At 39.3% G+C, this 18,410-nt stretch overlaps 1 protein-coding gene across 1 annotated transcript in view; it reads right to left on the minus strand.

Moving 5' to 3' along the window:
- Positions 1 to 12,559, minus strand: part of CD163 (CD163 molecule) — a 30,277-nt gene extending 17,718 nt beyond the window's left edge. Inside the window, 6 exon segments of the mRNA XM_047867223.1 lie at positions 2,936 to 3,256; positions 4,216 to 4,536; positions 6,295 to 6,615; positions 9,865 to 10,185; positions 11,183 to 11,269; positions 12,394 to 12,559. Coding sequence (XP_047723179.1) covers positions 2,936 to 3,256; positions 4,216 to 4,536; positions 6,295 to 6,615; positions 9,865 to 10,185; positions 11,183 to 11,269; positions 12,394 to 12,424 — 1,402 coding nt within the window. The 5' untranslated portion in view covers positions 12,425 to 12,559.
- Between the last annotated feature and the right edge of the window lie 5,851 nt (positions 12,560 to 18,410).

Raw genomic sequence — 18,410 nt, forward strand, 5'->3', positions numbered from 1 at the left:
TGATGCACCTAGAACAAAATGATTCATAAAGGTTGAAAATAAATAAAGCAATAGTTGTGGTAATAACATCAGACAAGTCTGATTCAGGACAAAAATCGTTCAACCATAGAAAAGGGGAGGGGTGCCTGGGTGGCTCAGCCAGTTAAGCGTCCAACTTTGGCTCAGGCCATGATCTCATGGTTCATGGGTTTGAGTCCCACGTGGGGTTCTGGGCTGACAGCTCAGAGCCTGGAGCCTGCTTCGGATTCTGTGCCTCCCTCTCTCTCTGCCCCTCCCCCACTCATGCTCTGTCTCTCTCTGTCTCTCAAAAATGAATAAACATTTAAAAAATTTTAAAAAAAGGAAAGGGGAAACTTTATAATACTAAAAAGAACAATTCACAATGACCACATAACAGTCATAGGAAGATCTATGTCCCAGATTCATAGAGCATCAATTCATCAATTATATGATACAGTCACTGGTATACTCAGTGAAAAACCTATAACCTCACATATTTATATTAATAACTAGGAAAAAATCAACATTAGTCAAGCCCTGAACTCAAGAAGTTAAGTTAGGAGGAAATCAGAAAGGAATTATAGGAAGAAAAGCAAACTGTAATGAATTAGAAAACAAAAATAGGATTAATTAAAAAAAATCTAAATGCTAGTTCATTAAAAAAAATGCTAAATAAACCACACTCACTTTCTCTAATAAAAGAAATTAAAAGCATAAATAAAATCATACAATAATAAATGATCAGAAGAGAAATGTCCTGGATAGAGAAGTAATTTCAGAAAGGTCTTTAAATATTGATACAAAATTGTGGTCAAAATACTTTATGAAGTGAATACTAAGGTACAGAACAATTTACCTAATATGCCACCATTTGAACAACAAAATGGGGTGAAACTTATACATGGATTTGTTTGTATTTACATAAAATATTTCCTAAAGAATATATAAATACCCCAACCACATGACTTGTTTGTGTAGAGTAGAATTGGACAGCTGGGGATAGCATTTGGGAAGAGCTTACACTTTAATTTTGAAGTGTAAACCATGTGAATATATATTAAAAAAAATTTTTTTTAATGTTTATTTTTGAGAGAGACAGAGAGACAGAGTCTGAGCAGGGGAGGGGCAGAGAGACAGAGGGAGACACAGAATCGGAAACAGGCTTCAGGCTCTGAGCTGTCAGCACAGAGCCTAATGTGGGGCTGAATCTTGAACTCAAGAACTGTGAGATCATGATCTGACCTGAAGTTGTACCCTTGACCAACTGAGCCGCCCAGGCACCCTACAGAAATCTTTTTTAAAAATGAAAAGAATGGGGTGCCTGGGTGGCTCAGTCGGTTAAGCGTCCGACTTCAGCTCAGGTCACGATCTCGCGGTCCGTGAGTTCGAGCGCCGCGTCGGGCTCTGGGCTGACGGCTCAGAGCCTGGAGCCTGCTTCGGATTCTGTGTCTCCCTCTCTCTCTGCCCCTCCCCCGTTCATGCTCTGTCTCTCTCTGTCCCAAAAATAAATAAACGTTAAAAAAAAAATTTTTTTTTAAATGAAAAGAAGGATGATTGAAAAGCAGATATGTATCCTCAAATTTGCATCTTAAAAAACTGTCTTTTTACAGTCAGAGGATAATTTCTATGTAAATAGAAGTAGACACTTCTACTGTGTAACATCAGGGAATGCACCCAGGGGCACAACTAGGTTAGGATGTATCTGGAATAAAGCCACTGGTTTGTGGACACACAGCACCGTATGACTTGATCTGCATGTGTTCAATGGTTTTGCTCTTACATTGCTTTCTCTGAAGTCTTTCTTTTACCATATCTGCAATATGTTACCTTACAGTTGTTAAAAAGGCACCACTTTTCAACAAAACATTGTTTTGTTGCTAACAAAGCATTCGTATAAATGTGATTAGCATAAAATACTAGAGATTATCCATAAGCCAGGCCATCTCACAGCTCATTTTGGAACATTTAAAAGAGGTTGCAGGGAAACACACAAAAATATTCGGAAAGAAGAAAATCCTTCTTTTACTTTTTAAAATCACATACTTTTAAAAATCATTTGGTTGACCTTCCCATGAAAGACACTTTTAAGGTCTACCTTAAAAATTTTGATCCTTCTTAATTTTTCATATTTCTACGGATTTAAAAATGACTCAGTTGTTTTGTTTTGTTTCTTAACCAACAAACAAAGGAAAAGAAGAGAGAGAGAGAGAGAGAGGGAAACCAAGAAACAGACTCTTCACTACAGAGAACAAATTGATGGTTACCAGAGAGGAGGTGGGCAGGGGGATGGGTTAAATGGATGATGGGTATCAAGGAGGGCATTTGTGATGAGCACCAGGTGTTGTATGTAGGTATTTTTTGTTAATGTTTTAATTTATTTTTGAGAGAGAGAGACAGAGACTGAGAATGAGTGGGGCAGGGGCAGAGAGAGAAGGAGACACAAAATCAGAAACAGGCTGCATGCTCTGAGCTGTCAGCACAGAATCCAACGTGGGGCTCAAACTTGAACTCGTGAACTGTGAGATCATGACCTGAGCCAAAGTTGGACCCTTAACTGACTGAGCCACCCAGGCACCCCTGTGAGTATTGAATCACTAACTTGTACATTTGAAACTAATATTACACTGTATGTTAACTAATCAGAATTTAAATCAAAACAAAAGCAAAAAACAAAAAAAAAGAAACAAAAAGAAAAATTACTCAAAAGCTAAAATGGACAAAAAGCAAACACAAAAATAAAACAAAACAAACCTGCGACCAAGGTACAAAATGAATGACAAGTTTCTCTGAAATTTGCGCAATGGGATAGATATTTTCTGGTTGCTTGAGTGATGTCTAGTCCTAGGGACCGATGTCTCTCATCGGTTTCAAGGCTGTTACTGGAAATTTACACTCTTGGAATTCACGTTCTTCACATGTTGATAGAAAATCTTACCTGAGCAAGTAACTTTAGCTTCCTCGTAGTGATCACAGCTAAGTCCACCCCATTGCCAATTCTTGCAGTCCCAGAAAGATGTTTCATTTCCATTACAGCTGCCTAAAAACAGCCATGTTGTTGTTGCCTTGGTTTTGGAATAACTCTGATAGGATGTTTTGAGAGCAGATCCACATCCCAGCTGCCTGCAAACCACATCAGCTTCTTTCAGTCCCCAGTTTCTGTCACACACTTTCCCTACCAGTTTCTGAATTTCCACCTCCACTGTCCCAGCACAGCGGCTGCCTCCACCTACAAGTCTTAGCTCCAAATCTGTTCCATCTGCAAAAGAAGCACACACTTAGGCCACAGATACACATGGAGGTTAGCTCCCAAAGGATATATTCTTTACCTTGCTCCTTCCCAGATACTGTGAGGCATTTGGAAATTATGGCTTATCCACCCCCTCGCTTTTTTAATGGCCAGTAGAGGCCATGACTTTGGTTAAAAACAGGATTATAGGGGGGCGCCTGGGTGGCTCAGTCGGTTAAGTGGCCGACTTCGGCTCAGGTCATGATCTCGCGGTCCGTGAGTTCGAGCCCCGCATCGGGCTCTGTGCTGACAGCTCAGGGCCTGGAGCCTGTTTCGGATTCTGTGTCTCCCTCTCTCTGACCCTCCCCCGTTCATGCTCTGTCTCTCTCTGTCTCAAAAATAAATAAACGTTAAAAAAAAAAGAAAAAAAAAAGAAAAAAAAGAAGAAAAAACAAACAGGATTATAGGTTCAAAGTTTAAGAAAAATTGTCAATGGGGGGCGCCTGGGTGGCTCAGTCAGTTGAGCGTCTGACCTTGGCTCAGGTCATGATCTCACGGTTTGTGAGTTCGAGCCCTGCATCGGACACTCTGATGTCAACATAGAGCCTGCTTTGGATCTTCTGTCCCCCTCTCTGCCTCTCCCCAGCTTGTTCTATAAATAAATAAATAAATAAATAAATAAGAAAAAAATTGTCAATGGCAGCATGTCAGAGATATTTGAAAAAGACCTAACATTTTGTGTCTCGGAGCTCCAGGGAGATTTAGAATCTTAAATGTGGTCCCTAAGAGCAGCCTGAATAATTACTGCACAAAATAGTCAGACAACCCTCCAAACCAGCCAAATAAAGACTATGTTTAAGATTACTCACGACTGTGAAAGAATCCCCAACAAGGAAATTAGCAGACATTTCTATCGCTCACGTCTCCCCCCACCATGCCTACTCCTAAAGAACACAAGTCCTTCCTTCTCTGTTTTTCTCTTAACTTACCGGAACATGTGACACCAGCGTCTTCATTATGGTTGCAATAATGCTTTCCCCATTCATGGTGCCTGCACTGCCAGAGGGCAGACTCGTGTCCGTGGCAGGAAACACTGTCAAGCCAAATGTGTCCACTTCCTTCACTGGCATTAACTCGACCAATGGCGGTGATGGCAGTTGGGCATCCCAGGTGCTTACATGTCACAGCAGCATCATTGCTATCCCAGCCATCATCACACACTGTCCCCCATTCCCCTTGGAATCTCACTTCTAATCTTCCTGAACATGCAGTGACTCCTTCCACCAGTCTCAGGCTCAGATCCGCTCCATCTGTAAGAGGGACACAAAACAAATCAGTGATAAAGAAACAAGAATAAGGGGCAAATATAAATAGAGACAGAAAAGAGTGATATAATACCACTGAAAATCACTGGATGTGAAGAGGAGTGCCTTGGGCAAGAAGACAGGACTTTTCAGAATAGCCAGTATCAGAAAGCCAAGAAGAAACAAGTGTTGGCGAGGATGTGGAGAAAAGGGGACCCTTGTGCACCGTTGGTGGGAATGCAAACTGGTCCACTGTGGAAAACCGTATGGAGGTTCCTCAAAAAACAAAAAGAACTACCCTATGATTCAGTAATGGCACTACTAGGTATTATCCCCCAAAATACAAAAACTCACGTGAACCCCTGTGTTTATTGCAGTATTATTTATAATAGCCAAATTATGGAAGCAGCCCAAGTGTCCATTGGTAGATGGACCTGATAGATGGACCAGCTCCTCAGTCCAAAAGTGAGCAAAGAGAAAAGGGACCTCATCATGACTACTTTCACCTTCCCCCCAATCAATATCCTCAAAGAACAGAACTTGATTCTGAGTGGTATCTTACAATAAACAAATTGCCCTTTTCCTCTGGTGGTTTTAGCATTTGCTGCCACAATGCTGTTTATTATGATTCCTCAGTATTGAGAAGAAATGTACTGGTCGAGGACCTACAAGGATTTTGGTGGGTAAATGGTAATGGGAGGTACCATTGTGGTTTTTTTCTCTCCCATATCCCTTTCGCTTTCTTCAGCTAACAAAATCTATCTTCTCTGTAGGAGTCCCATTTTTTATGGCCCGAACAATAGATGGTCATGTTTTTCAACAACAACAAAAAAAGCCAATTTAAGAAGGAAAAAACCAAAACCCCCATGGCATTGGTTCAGTGTTTGGATCCAGCCATGCATGAAGCCAACTGTACCTCGTGGATTCCCCAGTTTCCGGAGTCAGTATTCTCTTTCCTTAAAGTTGGTTTGAATTGAGTTTCCTCATTTGAAAAAAAAAAGGGGGGTGCCGGGAGGGGGGAGGTATCTGGTGAATACAGGGACATCTTCACTCTACTATATTTTCTAAATGTTCTCTGGGGTTCAAGACCTACTAGGTCTGCCTTCACATAAGAACTCAAGTGACAAAAGGAGAGTGTCATTCCTGTACATGCAAATCCAATGTCCCTTTGCCCTGAGTAAGCATGGAACATGAAAGTCTCCAGATAGACACAGAACCTATTTGTACCGTAGCACTAGCATCAAGGAGGTCTTAATAGAAAACCAGATTAATTTTTATCATTTGATTCTGTGAATTTGAACTAATATTTGGGAAGGGGTGGGTTTTAATGTGGCTAAACCCTCTGCAGGTAGAGGACGATAAGGGGTGTGATTTCTTTTCAAAACTCATCCACAAAGCACAAGTTGCTAATTAAGCTGTTTTTTTCCTTAATTCTTTTTCTTCTTCTTCTTTTTTTTTTTTTGGCAGGGGTTGGGGGTGGTACGGGGAAGAGGGAGGATGATTGGATTATTCTCTAAACACCTCCTTCTAGCTTCATGACTTGGACCTCAGGTTCACTGTTCATCCTTCCCCGCTAATGCAGGGAGCCTCATTTCAGCTGCGGTAAAAACTCCACAGGTTTCCGATCAGGAACCAGAAATTAGGCAATAAAGTGATCAAGGAAGCAGGCTTCATTATGGTTTTAAGAGTTCAAGCTTTTGAGACTCTCACCCCCTTTCTTTTGTCCTCTCATGAAGAACAGAACAGACCCGGATCAGTCCTTACCTAAGCAAATCACTCCAACATCCTCAGCGTGATCACAGTTATGCTTTCCCCATCCTTCGTGTTTGCAGTTCCAGAGAGCTGACTCATTTCCACTGCATACGAGATCATCAAACCAGATTGGTCCCGAACCTTCTCCAAAATTAGCTGAACCAGAGAAACTGACAGCACTTCCACATTCAAGTTGTTTACAAACCACAGAAGCATGATCTATGTTGAAGTTATCATCACACACTGTTCCCCACTGTCCTTGGAACTTGACCTCTATTCTTCCAGAACACTGGTTGCCTCCATTCATCAGCCGCATCTCCAAATTGGATCCATCTGGAGCAGAGAAAAGAACCAGAGTTCAGAAGTGATTTTAGGAAATGAGCTTCCTCTGGATACTTGAGATTTGATGCTGTTTTTGAAAATGGTGCCTCATTTTGGACGCTGCCCATCTTTTTTTTATTTTTATTTTTTAAACATTTTTTTTCAACGTTTATTTATTTTTCGGACAGAGAGAGAGAGACAGAGCATGAACGGGGGAGGGGCAGAGAGAGAGGGAGACACAGAATCGGAAACAGGCTCCAGGCTCTGAGCCATCAGCCCAGAGCCTGACGCGGGGCTCGAACTCACAGACCGCGAGATCGTGACCTGAGCTGAAGTCGGACGCTTAACCGACTGCGCCACCCGGGCGCCCCATGGACGCTGCCCATCTTTACACAGTGGGGAATTTTAATCTTTTAAAGATCAACCGACAACTAGGATTTTCATCTATACCTATTTACCAAGGAGGATGCTCTACAGATTAAAATCTGCTTTCTGTTTTGTTTTGTTTCCCTCCAGGATTAAGACAGAACACACACTCTTTTATGTAGAATAGACAAATTTGACTCCAAACACCTGTTTAAAAGACTAGAAAAAATAAAGTTGGTCCATACAACAAAGTAGCAAAAAATGGCAAGCTGGTCATTTGTTGAACATTTGAAATCTTGATTTTAATCTTGCTTTATCAGCAACAGTTGAGAGCATGAAGATTAGAAACAGGAAAAAGTGAAAAACAAAAATGCATGAGCATGCGCAACGGTTTGCAAAAGCATCCTCTGGTACACCAAATTAATAAAAGTTGAGGAAAAATAAATCAAAATAATTCATTTCCTACCAATATCCTGTTTGAATCAAAGCTTTTTTACCCCCTTCCCCAACGCATCTGGTACCATTTTTAGCAAAGAACAGCTTTCTCATAAAGAAAATTCTCTCTATACACTCTTCCCTAGATTTTTCTGTGAGAACTAACATACCCAAGAAAAGGAGATTTGGGATGAAATTCGGGGACATCCGAAAAACAAAATCTGTGCTTAAACAAAATGTTTAGATCCGATTTTTTTTTTTTTGAGAAAGTAACCCACTTTCAAAAGCTCTAAATACCAGGCAAAGACCTCTGCTTAACAGGATTTTTTTATCCTGACAATTTATAGTAAGAAAAATAATAATTGGCAATTAAAATAGGCATGTGGTGTCCCGGATGTATCATAGATGCTACCTTCTTCACAGCATTAGGCATTATATATTATTTCCACTACCCCTCCTTCACAGATTCTCAATTTGCCTAATTGTCACAGGAAACAAAACAAAACAGAAAGCAAATTTTAATCTGTAAAACATCGTCTTTGGCAAGCAGGTGTAGATGAAAATCCTAGTTGTTAGTTGGTCTTTAAAAGATTAAAATCCCCCACCATGTAAGGATCCTAATTGTCCATTATCCCTACTTAGAACATTCTCAATTTGCCTAATTGTCACAGGATCACACACCCAGAAGAGAGTAGAGCCAGGATGTGAAAAGAAAAAGCAGTCTAACACCAGCGTTTATTGTCTTCACTGTTATACTCTGTTGTCCCAGTGCGTGTGATAATAGCAAAATCTCCCAAGAGGCAGAGCATTGAGGATTGAGCATTAGTCAGGGTGGGGAAATCTCAGAAATACGGGTTCTGAAAACTTGTGAAACTAGGGAGTCATTGAGTGGCTAGGCGTGCACCAGTTGGAGCTTTAGCTGTGTAAACTTCCAAAAGCAAATCTGATTAGTTCTATCCTTAAGTATAAAACACTGAAAACAAGAGTTAAAAGCTGCACTGGGGTCTCAGCTTAAACACTCAGCTCTGTATTGCAATATAGTGAGAGCCTGGCAAAATTTATTATGATTTTTAACTTTGCTGTAGATGCTCGATGTAGATGTTACTATTGTTGTTCTGAATCTTCCCCCATAGTGATTACTGATAGCAGACAAGGAGGAGGAAGAGGAGGAGGAGGAGGAGGGGAGGGAAGAAGAGAAGAAAGAAGGAAGGAAGGAAGGAAGGAAGGAAGGAAAAGAAAGAGAACTGAGTTGTCAAGTAATGAGAAACAGTGAGCTATGCAGAAACTAAAGTTAATTTTTACCACTTACTAGACCAGTAGCTCCACATGTTTTAAGCACTGAGTTTCCAGAAACTGAAGCTCAGAAAGGTTTAACAAAATAACATTAACGAGTGTCTGAGTTGGAATTTTGTCCCTCACTTTTCTAGATCCTAGCCTGTCTTGCTCACGTACACCACAATGTCTGCATAGGGATTAGTCCTTTTTAAAACCAGTCCCGTGGAGGAGATGGTCTCTAAGAAAGAGGCTAGGAGGTGAGAGAGTTGATAAAAGCCAGTGAAATGAGCAAGGAGAAATGGGAAGCCCAGGAATCTGAATTGGGTCATAAATATGAGCTTGGGATCTGTCAGCAGAAAGGTCTGACCCATAACTTTCTGAGTTATTGTAAGGTCAACTGAGATAAAGTTTACGAAATGTTTTGCAAATAAAAACCACCATGTAAATGAAATGAACAGCACTGTGCACCGGAGAAAGCAATAATACTTTGCAAAACATCCTTCCTCCAGGATTAGCGCTAGGAATATTTATTTCTTGATCCAATAAGTCGATTAGCAGTTAATGGACAAAAAGGTGAATGCATGAAAGCAGTGTGTCACTGAGAAAGAGGACAAGGAATTAACTTAGATATCATGATATTTTTATGTAAGGAGTAGAAACTCATAGGAGGTTTACTGACCATGAAATTAAAACTGGTCACTTCCTCGTCGATTGCAGTGTTCAGAATCTTTTGATTTTTTTCTTTTTTTAGGGGGTTTGTCTGCATTTTCTGGTCTATTGGAAATGGATTGGGTAGTTTTATACATGGACTGAGGACTTACAGCGAACTGGCCCCTTTTCGTTTTCAACCCATCTACATATTGGTTCCTCCCACAGAGCATTTCATGTCAAGGTTTTGACTTTTTAAAAATATTTATTTATTTATTTTGAGAGAGAGAGAGAGTGTGTGTGCATGCGTGCAAGCTGAGGAGGGGCAGAGATTGAGAGAGAGCGCGAGAGCGAGAGCGAGAGCGAGAGAGAGAGAGAGAGAGAGGATCCCAAGCAAGCTCCCCTGTCAGCACAGAGCCAAACACAGCGCTCAAACTCATGAATCTCTACATCATGACCTGAGATGAAACCTAGAGTCGGTCGCTTAACTGACTGAGCCACCCAGGCACCGGAGGCTTGGACTTTTGCAAGTCTTACCTGAGCAGGTCACACCAGCATCCTGTTGGTGAGTGCAGTTATGCTTTCCCCATCCTTCATGTTTGCAGTCCCAGAGAGTGGACTCATTCCCTCGGCAAGAAACATGATCCATCCAAATGCGTCCAGAGCCTGGCCTGGAATTAGCCCATCCAGTGGCTTTGATAGCAGTGGGACAACCCAGCTGCCTACAAATCACGGAGACCTCATCCATGCCCCAGTCATTATTACACACAGTTCCCCATTCCTCCTGGACTTTCACCTCCACTCTCCCAGTGCACCTGTCTTCACCGTCTGCCAGCCTCAGCTCCTTCTCCGCTTCTCCTGCAACAATGCATAAAGGCAGCAGTTGGTCGGGATCCAAAGAGCAAGCTGAAAATTAGTATTCTTTCGATTACTATTTATTTGTCAAAGCCAAATTGGAGAAACATGCCTGGCCTCATCCACGGTACGATAGGAGAATGCTATTTGGGAATACACATATCAGCATCACAGGTTTCAGATAAAGTAATGACCTAAAACCAGTAAAGCTAAGTAACACAATTCTGATGTTCTTTATAATGTCAACTTGCATAATCTCCACGGAAAGTTTACTATTAAAAGAGGATACTTCAGAACTGTATAGGGATGAGCCATGTAAGTTTCTCCAAATTCCTAAGATGGCAAAGATGAAGAGACCAGTCATAAGGAATTTAACACCCATTGTATACATATATGTAAAACACCATGAATTTTTAAAATACTACGCGCAATCTGATCAAAACTTTTCTACTTAAATGGAAATTGAGATGGAGATATTTTCCTACTGTCTCCTACCATAAAATAATCCCTTCTCCCTCCCAACCCCTCCCAAATGTCTCAGCTCCCATCCTATGATTATTTTAAATAACCTAAGAATCTGTGCTCTCACGCATATATATCTGACCTTCCTCAGTACATTTTTAGGTAAACTTTGGCATTTGAATTTATTGAAGTGTTCCGAAAATTCCATTTCATCCCAATAATTCTGAGGTTTTTCTCCAGAAAAACCCTATTCCCTCTTTTGTTAGGCAGACATTATTTCAAATCTTTAAACAAAATGCACTCTCCCCCCCCCCCCCCGTGTAACAGTTTATTTTATTTTGGGGGAAAGTGTGCTAATATTTTGTTCCTTTTTTGATGTCACGTGGTTAGGATCTTACTTTGTACTTTTAATATCTGACCCTTTGAAATCGTGAAGTGTGTTTTTTAGATGCTGTTCAGCCTTCAGGAAAATTGTTTGCTTTTCAATAATTTTTGTCAGACTGGCTAAGACTGCAAGTAAATTTGACAAAGCACTCACCAAGAGAATTGGTGATCAAGCAGGAACTGAGAACTGAGACCACAGCCACAGTGGAGGGACTCAAGAGAACAAACCATCTTCTAAAGTCTATGGGGGAAAAAAAAAAAAGGACAACAGTATTGTCTTCCCAAAGAGACTTTGGAGAATTTTGAGATTAACAAGGAAAGTCCAACCAAGACAAAGAACCTTTCCTTCAAAATGGCAAGGCGGAATGGACACATTCACACCTAGAATCATACAGTCTCAATGAAATAGCTTTGAAACTGTTCTTGTTGATAGGCAACCCAGAGGTGAGGAATTGGAAGCAAGTTGAGGATGGAGAAGAATTTCAAAAGCAGACTTTAAGACCTGGAAAATCAAAACACCATCTGTGAAATTTAGCAGGGAGCAGTTCCCTCCACAGGCACAAAACAGTATTCAACTACAGAGGTCCCTGTCTCCAAGCCCACTTGATCCAGATGGTTAGGTGGAAAGTTCCATGAGGGAATGGATTGTACCTATCAAGTTCAGCGCTGTTTCACCAATACCTGGTATACTGCCTGCTAAAGAGTAGCTGAACATTAATGAAATAAAGTGGCCATGTTTCTTTGTGAAAAACCAAAATATTGTATAGAGTGTAAAACTCTAAAGCTTTTATCACTCTCACTTCTTAGTCTTACTCTAACCCAACACTTGCGTAAAAGTCCGAATGCTTTGGTAACCACACAGGAGCACCCACTTTGGGATAAGTCACTGAACTGTAAGCTTATGACTCATGCTTTCATGTGGCATGCTATCCTTCGATAAAAAAGCTCTGAAAAAAAATTAAAAGTGCTAAATGAGTTTAGCACATTCATAGAAATCAGAAAGCAGATTTCAACACGCAGGGATGCTATTGTAAAGTTCCTCTAGGTGATGAACTTTCAATCAATATTCATTCCAGCGCGTTCTATCTTTTCTAACCATTGTTTCCAGACTCAATACTGTTCAGTTCATTTCAGCCCCTTTCTGAGTCTCACCTCAGCGGTTTGACGAAATGGATGCCAAATCTAATCTTTATCTCCCACCTTCAATTTTGAATCTATGGCAGACACAAGTTACTGCCATGGAAGCTTCATGTCCATTTCCCATCCCTCACTGATGCCAGCCACTATTATGTAAGACCCCATTGACTGCCAGAATCATTTTATGTTACATTAAAAGGTAAATGGGGAATAAATAAGAAATGTTACCAGTAGGTCCAGAGTTTCCATGTAGCACCATTCTGAGTTTGTCCAGTCCAAAGTTTGAACGCTTTCTGAATCCTCTTGTGTTATTCCCTAGGAGTGTTCTGCTAAAGAAGAGGACCACTAAAAATTCTAAAACATTATCTCACTTCTGCACACACACACATACAAATCCAGAAAGGCTACATAACAGGAGGTGGAGTCAATCAAAAAAGGGAAGTCATTCAAAAGACTGAGGTTCCCTTTCATACTCATGTTTTCTGCAGTATGGGACATGAAACAGCCAAAGGAAATTGAGAAATATTTACTACGGATTTACAAAAATTAAGGGGAAATATTAACTCATGGACTGTTGTTATTGAAACGCATATTTATATTTCTGTACTTTGTTTTGGACAAATACAGTAGAAACAAAAAGGATAGGGGCACCAGGGTGGCTCAGTCGGTTGAGTGTCCGACTTCAGCTCAGATCACGATTTCGCCCTTTGTGGGTTGGAGCCCTGTGTCAGGCTCTGTGCTGACAGCTCCGAGCCTGGCACCTGCTTCTGATTCTGTGTCTCCCTCTCTCTCTGCCCCTTCCCTGCTCGTGCTCTGTCTCTCTGTCTCAAAAACAAACAAACATAAAAAGAAAAAAGAAACCAAAAGGACAGTCATGCAGTCAAGTTGTGCCAAAAAGCTAAAGGGAAACAAGCAAAGTGTAATTAAATAATGTTTTATCATTATAAGCACTTTGAATACTATTACCATAATCAAATGTGGTATGAATGAATAATTTTGTGTAGATTGTCTATACAACGTCACTTGTATTTCTTTTCTAATGAAATGAAGAGCAACAATAAAATCAGCCATGACCATTACAGATCCTAAAAATGGTGAAATGAAAATTTACAAGACATAATTTTAGCTCCAAGTAACGCAAATTCGAGGGACAGAAACACACACGTTAACGATGATAAACATAGGTTCAAAGCGCAGGGTGAAAAATAGAGAAAAAAAGAGGTCATACAAAGTGGGATACAGGAATAAACAGTCAGAAAACCCTTTTCCGTGAGGACATACTTAAGTTGTGTCCTAAAATATGAGGAGGACTTTGCCCAAAAGAAGAAAAGGTACAAGGATTCAAAGCGCAAGAAACAACCCATATGAAACAATACAGGCGTGTGAAAACATGGAAATTTGATGGTTCATGATGGCATAAATATTCTCAGGTATTAGTGGGGGACCAGAACAGGTGAGTTAAAGAAGCATCCCCAGTCTTCCAAGGAGACACTCACTACAATCCAGTTCCTCAAGGGCATACTGACATCTGTCCATTTCTTGGACATAACTAACCTCTCACCCACGCTGTTCGTTCTGTGCGTACTGTCTTTCACCGGGCTAACTCTTACTCATCTATCTTTTATGTCTCAGTTAAACACCACTTCACTAGGAAAAATAACTTTAACCTTGAATTACTCCAGAAAATGTGCACTCATGGTAACCTGCCCTTTGAAGATGATAACTCATACTTTTTATAGTTATTTGTGGTTCATCTTACTTGCTACTCTTAATACCCCAAGGATAGGAACTGTGTCTTCTTTTTCAACAAGACACCCGCCAGCCTTTGCCAAATGGTAGGCTCTTGATAACATCTATATTTTGTTACAGTAATAGGTGTTGTTGATAATGTTATTATGGCTGCAGAGGTAAACAAAGGTTACATGAGGAAGGACATCATGGGCCACGCTAAAGAATTTGAACTTTATATTATAAAGGTCTTTTCCATGGCGTGGAAACTCAGGGCAGTAAACTAGAGCAATCATGGGATTTACCTTGTTAGTTTCTCATCTCTTACAGATTACTGTCCTTTGTTGCCTGATATTCAGTGTCTTGAAAATTTTTGTTTCATATGTTTTGTCTGTTTTTCACTTGTTTCAGGTGGGAGGATAAAGGTACTTCTTTTTTCTTCATCTTTAATGGAAGCAAAAATTTTTTGTTCACTAAGATTTTTATCTTTTTAATTTTCCAGTGGTCTATTCATTTCATTCCTCTACTATTTTTTTTTTCAATTAGGCCCTTCTTATACTGTTAGTAGATTTAAAAAATTGGGGCACCTGGGTGTCTCAGTCGGTTAAGTGTCTGACTCTTGAGTTTGGCTCAGGTCATGATCTCTCGGTTTGTGAGTTCAAGCCCCACATCGGGCTCTGTGCTGGCAGAGCAGAGCCTGCTTGGGATTCTCTCTCTTTCTTCCTCTTTCTCTGCCCCTTCCCCTCTCACTCTGTCTCTGTCTCTCTGAAAATAAATAAACTTAATAAAACATTAAAAAAAAATAAAAAATAACATTCTACCTTCACTGCATTTACTCTTGTTCTCATTTCTTTCCATTACCACCCTTGCCTCCGGTCACCCTCAATATTGCTACAAGATAAAATGTAAAACCAAAGCATCTTTCTGATACTCCAATTTTGAAAACCGTTTACCGTCATTATTTGTCTATCATATAACCTGTACTTTGAAGATTGTAACTCATACTTTTTATAATTATTTATTGCTCATCTTACTTGCTAGTCTTAATATACCAAGCATAAGAAATGTGTCTTCTTTTTTAAAAAGCTGAATATATGACTCCTCTATTTGTTATTTCTTGTCACTGTCATTTTTTTACCCTTTTTTGTCCCCAGCCTGCACCCTCTTCTCTCCCCAGCCCATGTCATGGGGCAGCACTCCAGTATATTTGATGCAGATCCTCAAATATGCATATGTGCAGACTTGTAAAATGAATTTTTCCTGTTTGTGTTTTTAAATTACATAAATGACATGTTCTAATTAAAAGGTAAGAAGAATTAATCATAATAACAATAATAACACAAAGGGTAAGTAGACAAATGAAAGAATATGATAAAAAAATTTAGGTACTATATATAAAGTGGCAAAATATCTTTTCAAGGTAGACCATGATGAGATAAATTGTATAGTATAAACCTAAATCAGCTACTAGAATAACAAAACAAAGAGTTATAGCTATTAAGCCAATAAAATAGCTATTATAGCTATTATAGTTCTTAAGCCAATAAAATAGATAAAGTGGAATCATTAAAGATAGTTAATACAAAGGAAGCCATAAAGAGAGAAAAAAGAAAGAATAGATTAGACAAATAGAAAACAAAGAGTAAGATAATAGTTTTGGACTCAACTATATCTATAATCACACTAAATGTAAATGGTCTAAGTACACCCAATTAAAAGGCAGAAATTAGCAGCCTGGTTTAAAAAGCAAAATTCAACTATATGATGCCTAAATCATATAAAGGAAAAAGATAGGTTAAAAGTAAAAGGATGGAAAAAGAAGCTGTGCTGACATCAATGAAGAGAAAGGCAGAGTGGCTATATTAAAATCAGTGAACATGGATTTCAGAGCAAAAGATATTTCCAGGGACAAAGAAAATCATTTCATAATGGTAAATGGGTCCATTTATCAAGAGTACATATGAATACTAAATGTTTATGAAATTGACATGAGACCTTCAAAACCCATGAAGCAAAAACTTATAGAATTGCAAGGAAAAATAGCAAATCCATAATTATGATAGGAGATTTCAATCTCTGTCTCTCAATAATTGATAGAACAATTAGGCAGAAAATCAGTAAGAGTATAGTAGAATGAAACAAAATTATCAATCAACTTAACCTGATCAACATGTACAGAACATTTCATTCAATAACAAGAGAATATACATTCTTTTCAAGTGCATTCAAAACATTTCCTAAGATATTTCTGTACATATAAAAATTCTCAATATATTAAAGTAATTTGAATCATACAAAATATCTTCTCTGATCATTTCTGGAATGAAATTAGAAATCAACAACAAACATATCTCTGGAAAACTTCAAATATCTGGAGACTAAATAGCTCACTTTTAATAATCCAACGGTCAAAGAAGAAATAAAAAAGGAATTAAAAATATTAAGAACATATACAAATGAAAATAAAACACATCAAAATTTGTGGGATGTCACTAAAATAGTATGCAAGGGGAAATTTATAGCACTAAACTCCTATATTAAACAAGAAATGAAAAATAAAGGTCACCACAAAACAGAAGAGACTCATAACTATGGAGAACAAACTGAGGGTTGCTGGAGGGGTTGTGGGAGGGGGGATGGGCTAAATGGGTAAGGGGCACTAAGGAATCTACTCCTGAAATCATTGCTTCACTATATCCTAACTAACTTGGATGTAAATTTTAAAAAATAAAAAATTAAATTAAAAATAAACAAATAAATAAATAAATGTCACCAATTGTCACCTTAGGAAAAGAAGAGGACTGGCAGATCTCTCTGCAACCTGTAGCTCTGATGTATTCTGGATCAGCTTTTAACTCTTGATAGTATATCACTTTCCATGTGCCTTCCCCTTCACTGCTGCCATATGGTTCTGGCTTCTTCCCAGTGCAGCACACTTACCCCCAAAGCATCATACAGTTCTAATATCTGGAGGCTGGCAGCTTGACTTGGCACTTTAGGCCTTTAGCAGGGTGAGCCGTTAAAACAATACACCTACCTCTCTCACTCATCCCCATTTCCTCCATTCCCTGCTGGGTTTTGGAAAGGAAGGATTCGTGGAGACCACGTCCCTCCTCTGTGACCCCAGAACTTCGATCCCCTCCCAACACCTCCATCTAGTTAGTGGTACTCACTTGCTTGGAGGCAGACTCCCAACAGGGAGAGGGCTACCCTCCTCTAATGGTTTCTCTGGACATAATAAGGGCTCTGTATCAGTGAGAAAAGTCCCAGACTAATGGCAGAAATTTGCATTTTGAATATGTGTGTTTTGTGTTGTGAAACCTGAAACTCCTTATTTATTAATGGAAAGTCTGACTTCTCTTCTTTCTTTTCCTTTTTCTTTCTTTTTTATTTTCTTTCTTCTTTTTCTTTTTCTTTCTTCTTTTCTTTTCTTTTCTTTCATTCTTTCTTTTCTTTTCTTTTCTTTTCTTTTCTTTTCTTTCTGGACTTCATTGCCATATTTTGTGGGGCTGTGAGAGGTTACATTATTTTAGATTATTCTGACCTAGGGTTCTTTCCATAAAACGTACTTCTGAAGGCGAGATATAGGGTTGAAGAAGCCCAACAAGCCTCTAAAATCATAGCTCTCCAGTGTCCTTTAAAGAGAGGTGATTCGCTCTAGTAGTATAGCGATTTACAATCGCTATAGTAGCCTAGTGTGTTTTCAAAAGCAGTTTTAGGGAAGGATGCTGGTTTTCAGTACTTAGTGCTCTTTGAGTTTTACAGCATTGAGATTTAGGAATTTTGAGGGGATGAGAAGGATTATTTAGGGTCTGACTTACAAATAAAAGAGTTTCTCTTGTGAATCTATTTTCTTTCTTTCTTTCTTTCTTTCTTTCTTTCTTTCTTCCTTTATACTCCCCCCACACACCCATCATTTCTTTCCATGTGCCTTCCTATTGGCCCAACTCATGCCCTTTGCTTGGTTTTTGGTTTTGCTTTGCTTTATCATTGGTTCATTCCAGGCCTCAATTATTGAAGGACACTGACATTAGTGAAAGAATAGTCCATGAGTCATACAGTTTTAAGACAAAGAAAATTTCTCTGTATGGTTCCTCTTTTAATCACACTTCAGAAAAGGAAAGACTTCCATAGACAAAATTATAATCTGTATAATAATAATGACTTTGGCTTTCACCTGAAAATCCAAGAATTACCATTTTCATTGAGATAAGGATTTTCTTGGTGTGGATTGCTTATTACTGTCCATGGGAGAGACAGGTGGTGTTTTTGCAGAAGTTCCTAAGTCCCAAAAGACTAAAAACCTATTTTGTCTCATATTTATGTATATTTTGAATTTATTTATTTATTTATTTATTTATTTTGAGAGAGAGAGACAGAGACAGAGAGAGAGAGAGAGAGAACAAGCAGGGGAGGGGCAGGTAGAGAGAGAGAGAAAGAGAATCCTAAGCAGGCTCCATACGGTCAGCACAGAGCGTGATGTGGGGCTTGAACTCACAAATTGTGAGATCATGCAT

The sequence above is a fragment of the Prionailurus viverrinus genome, chromosome B4 (genome assembly GCF_022837055.1).
Source record: "Prionailurus viverrinus isolate Anna chromosome B4, UM_Priviv_1.0, whole genome shotgun sequence".
Taxonomy (NCBI): Eukaryota; Metazoa; Chordata; class Mammalia; order Carnivora; family Felidae; genus Prionailurus; species Prionailurus viverrinus.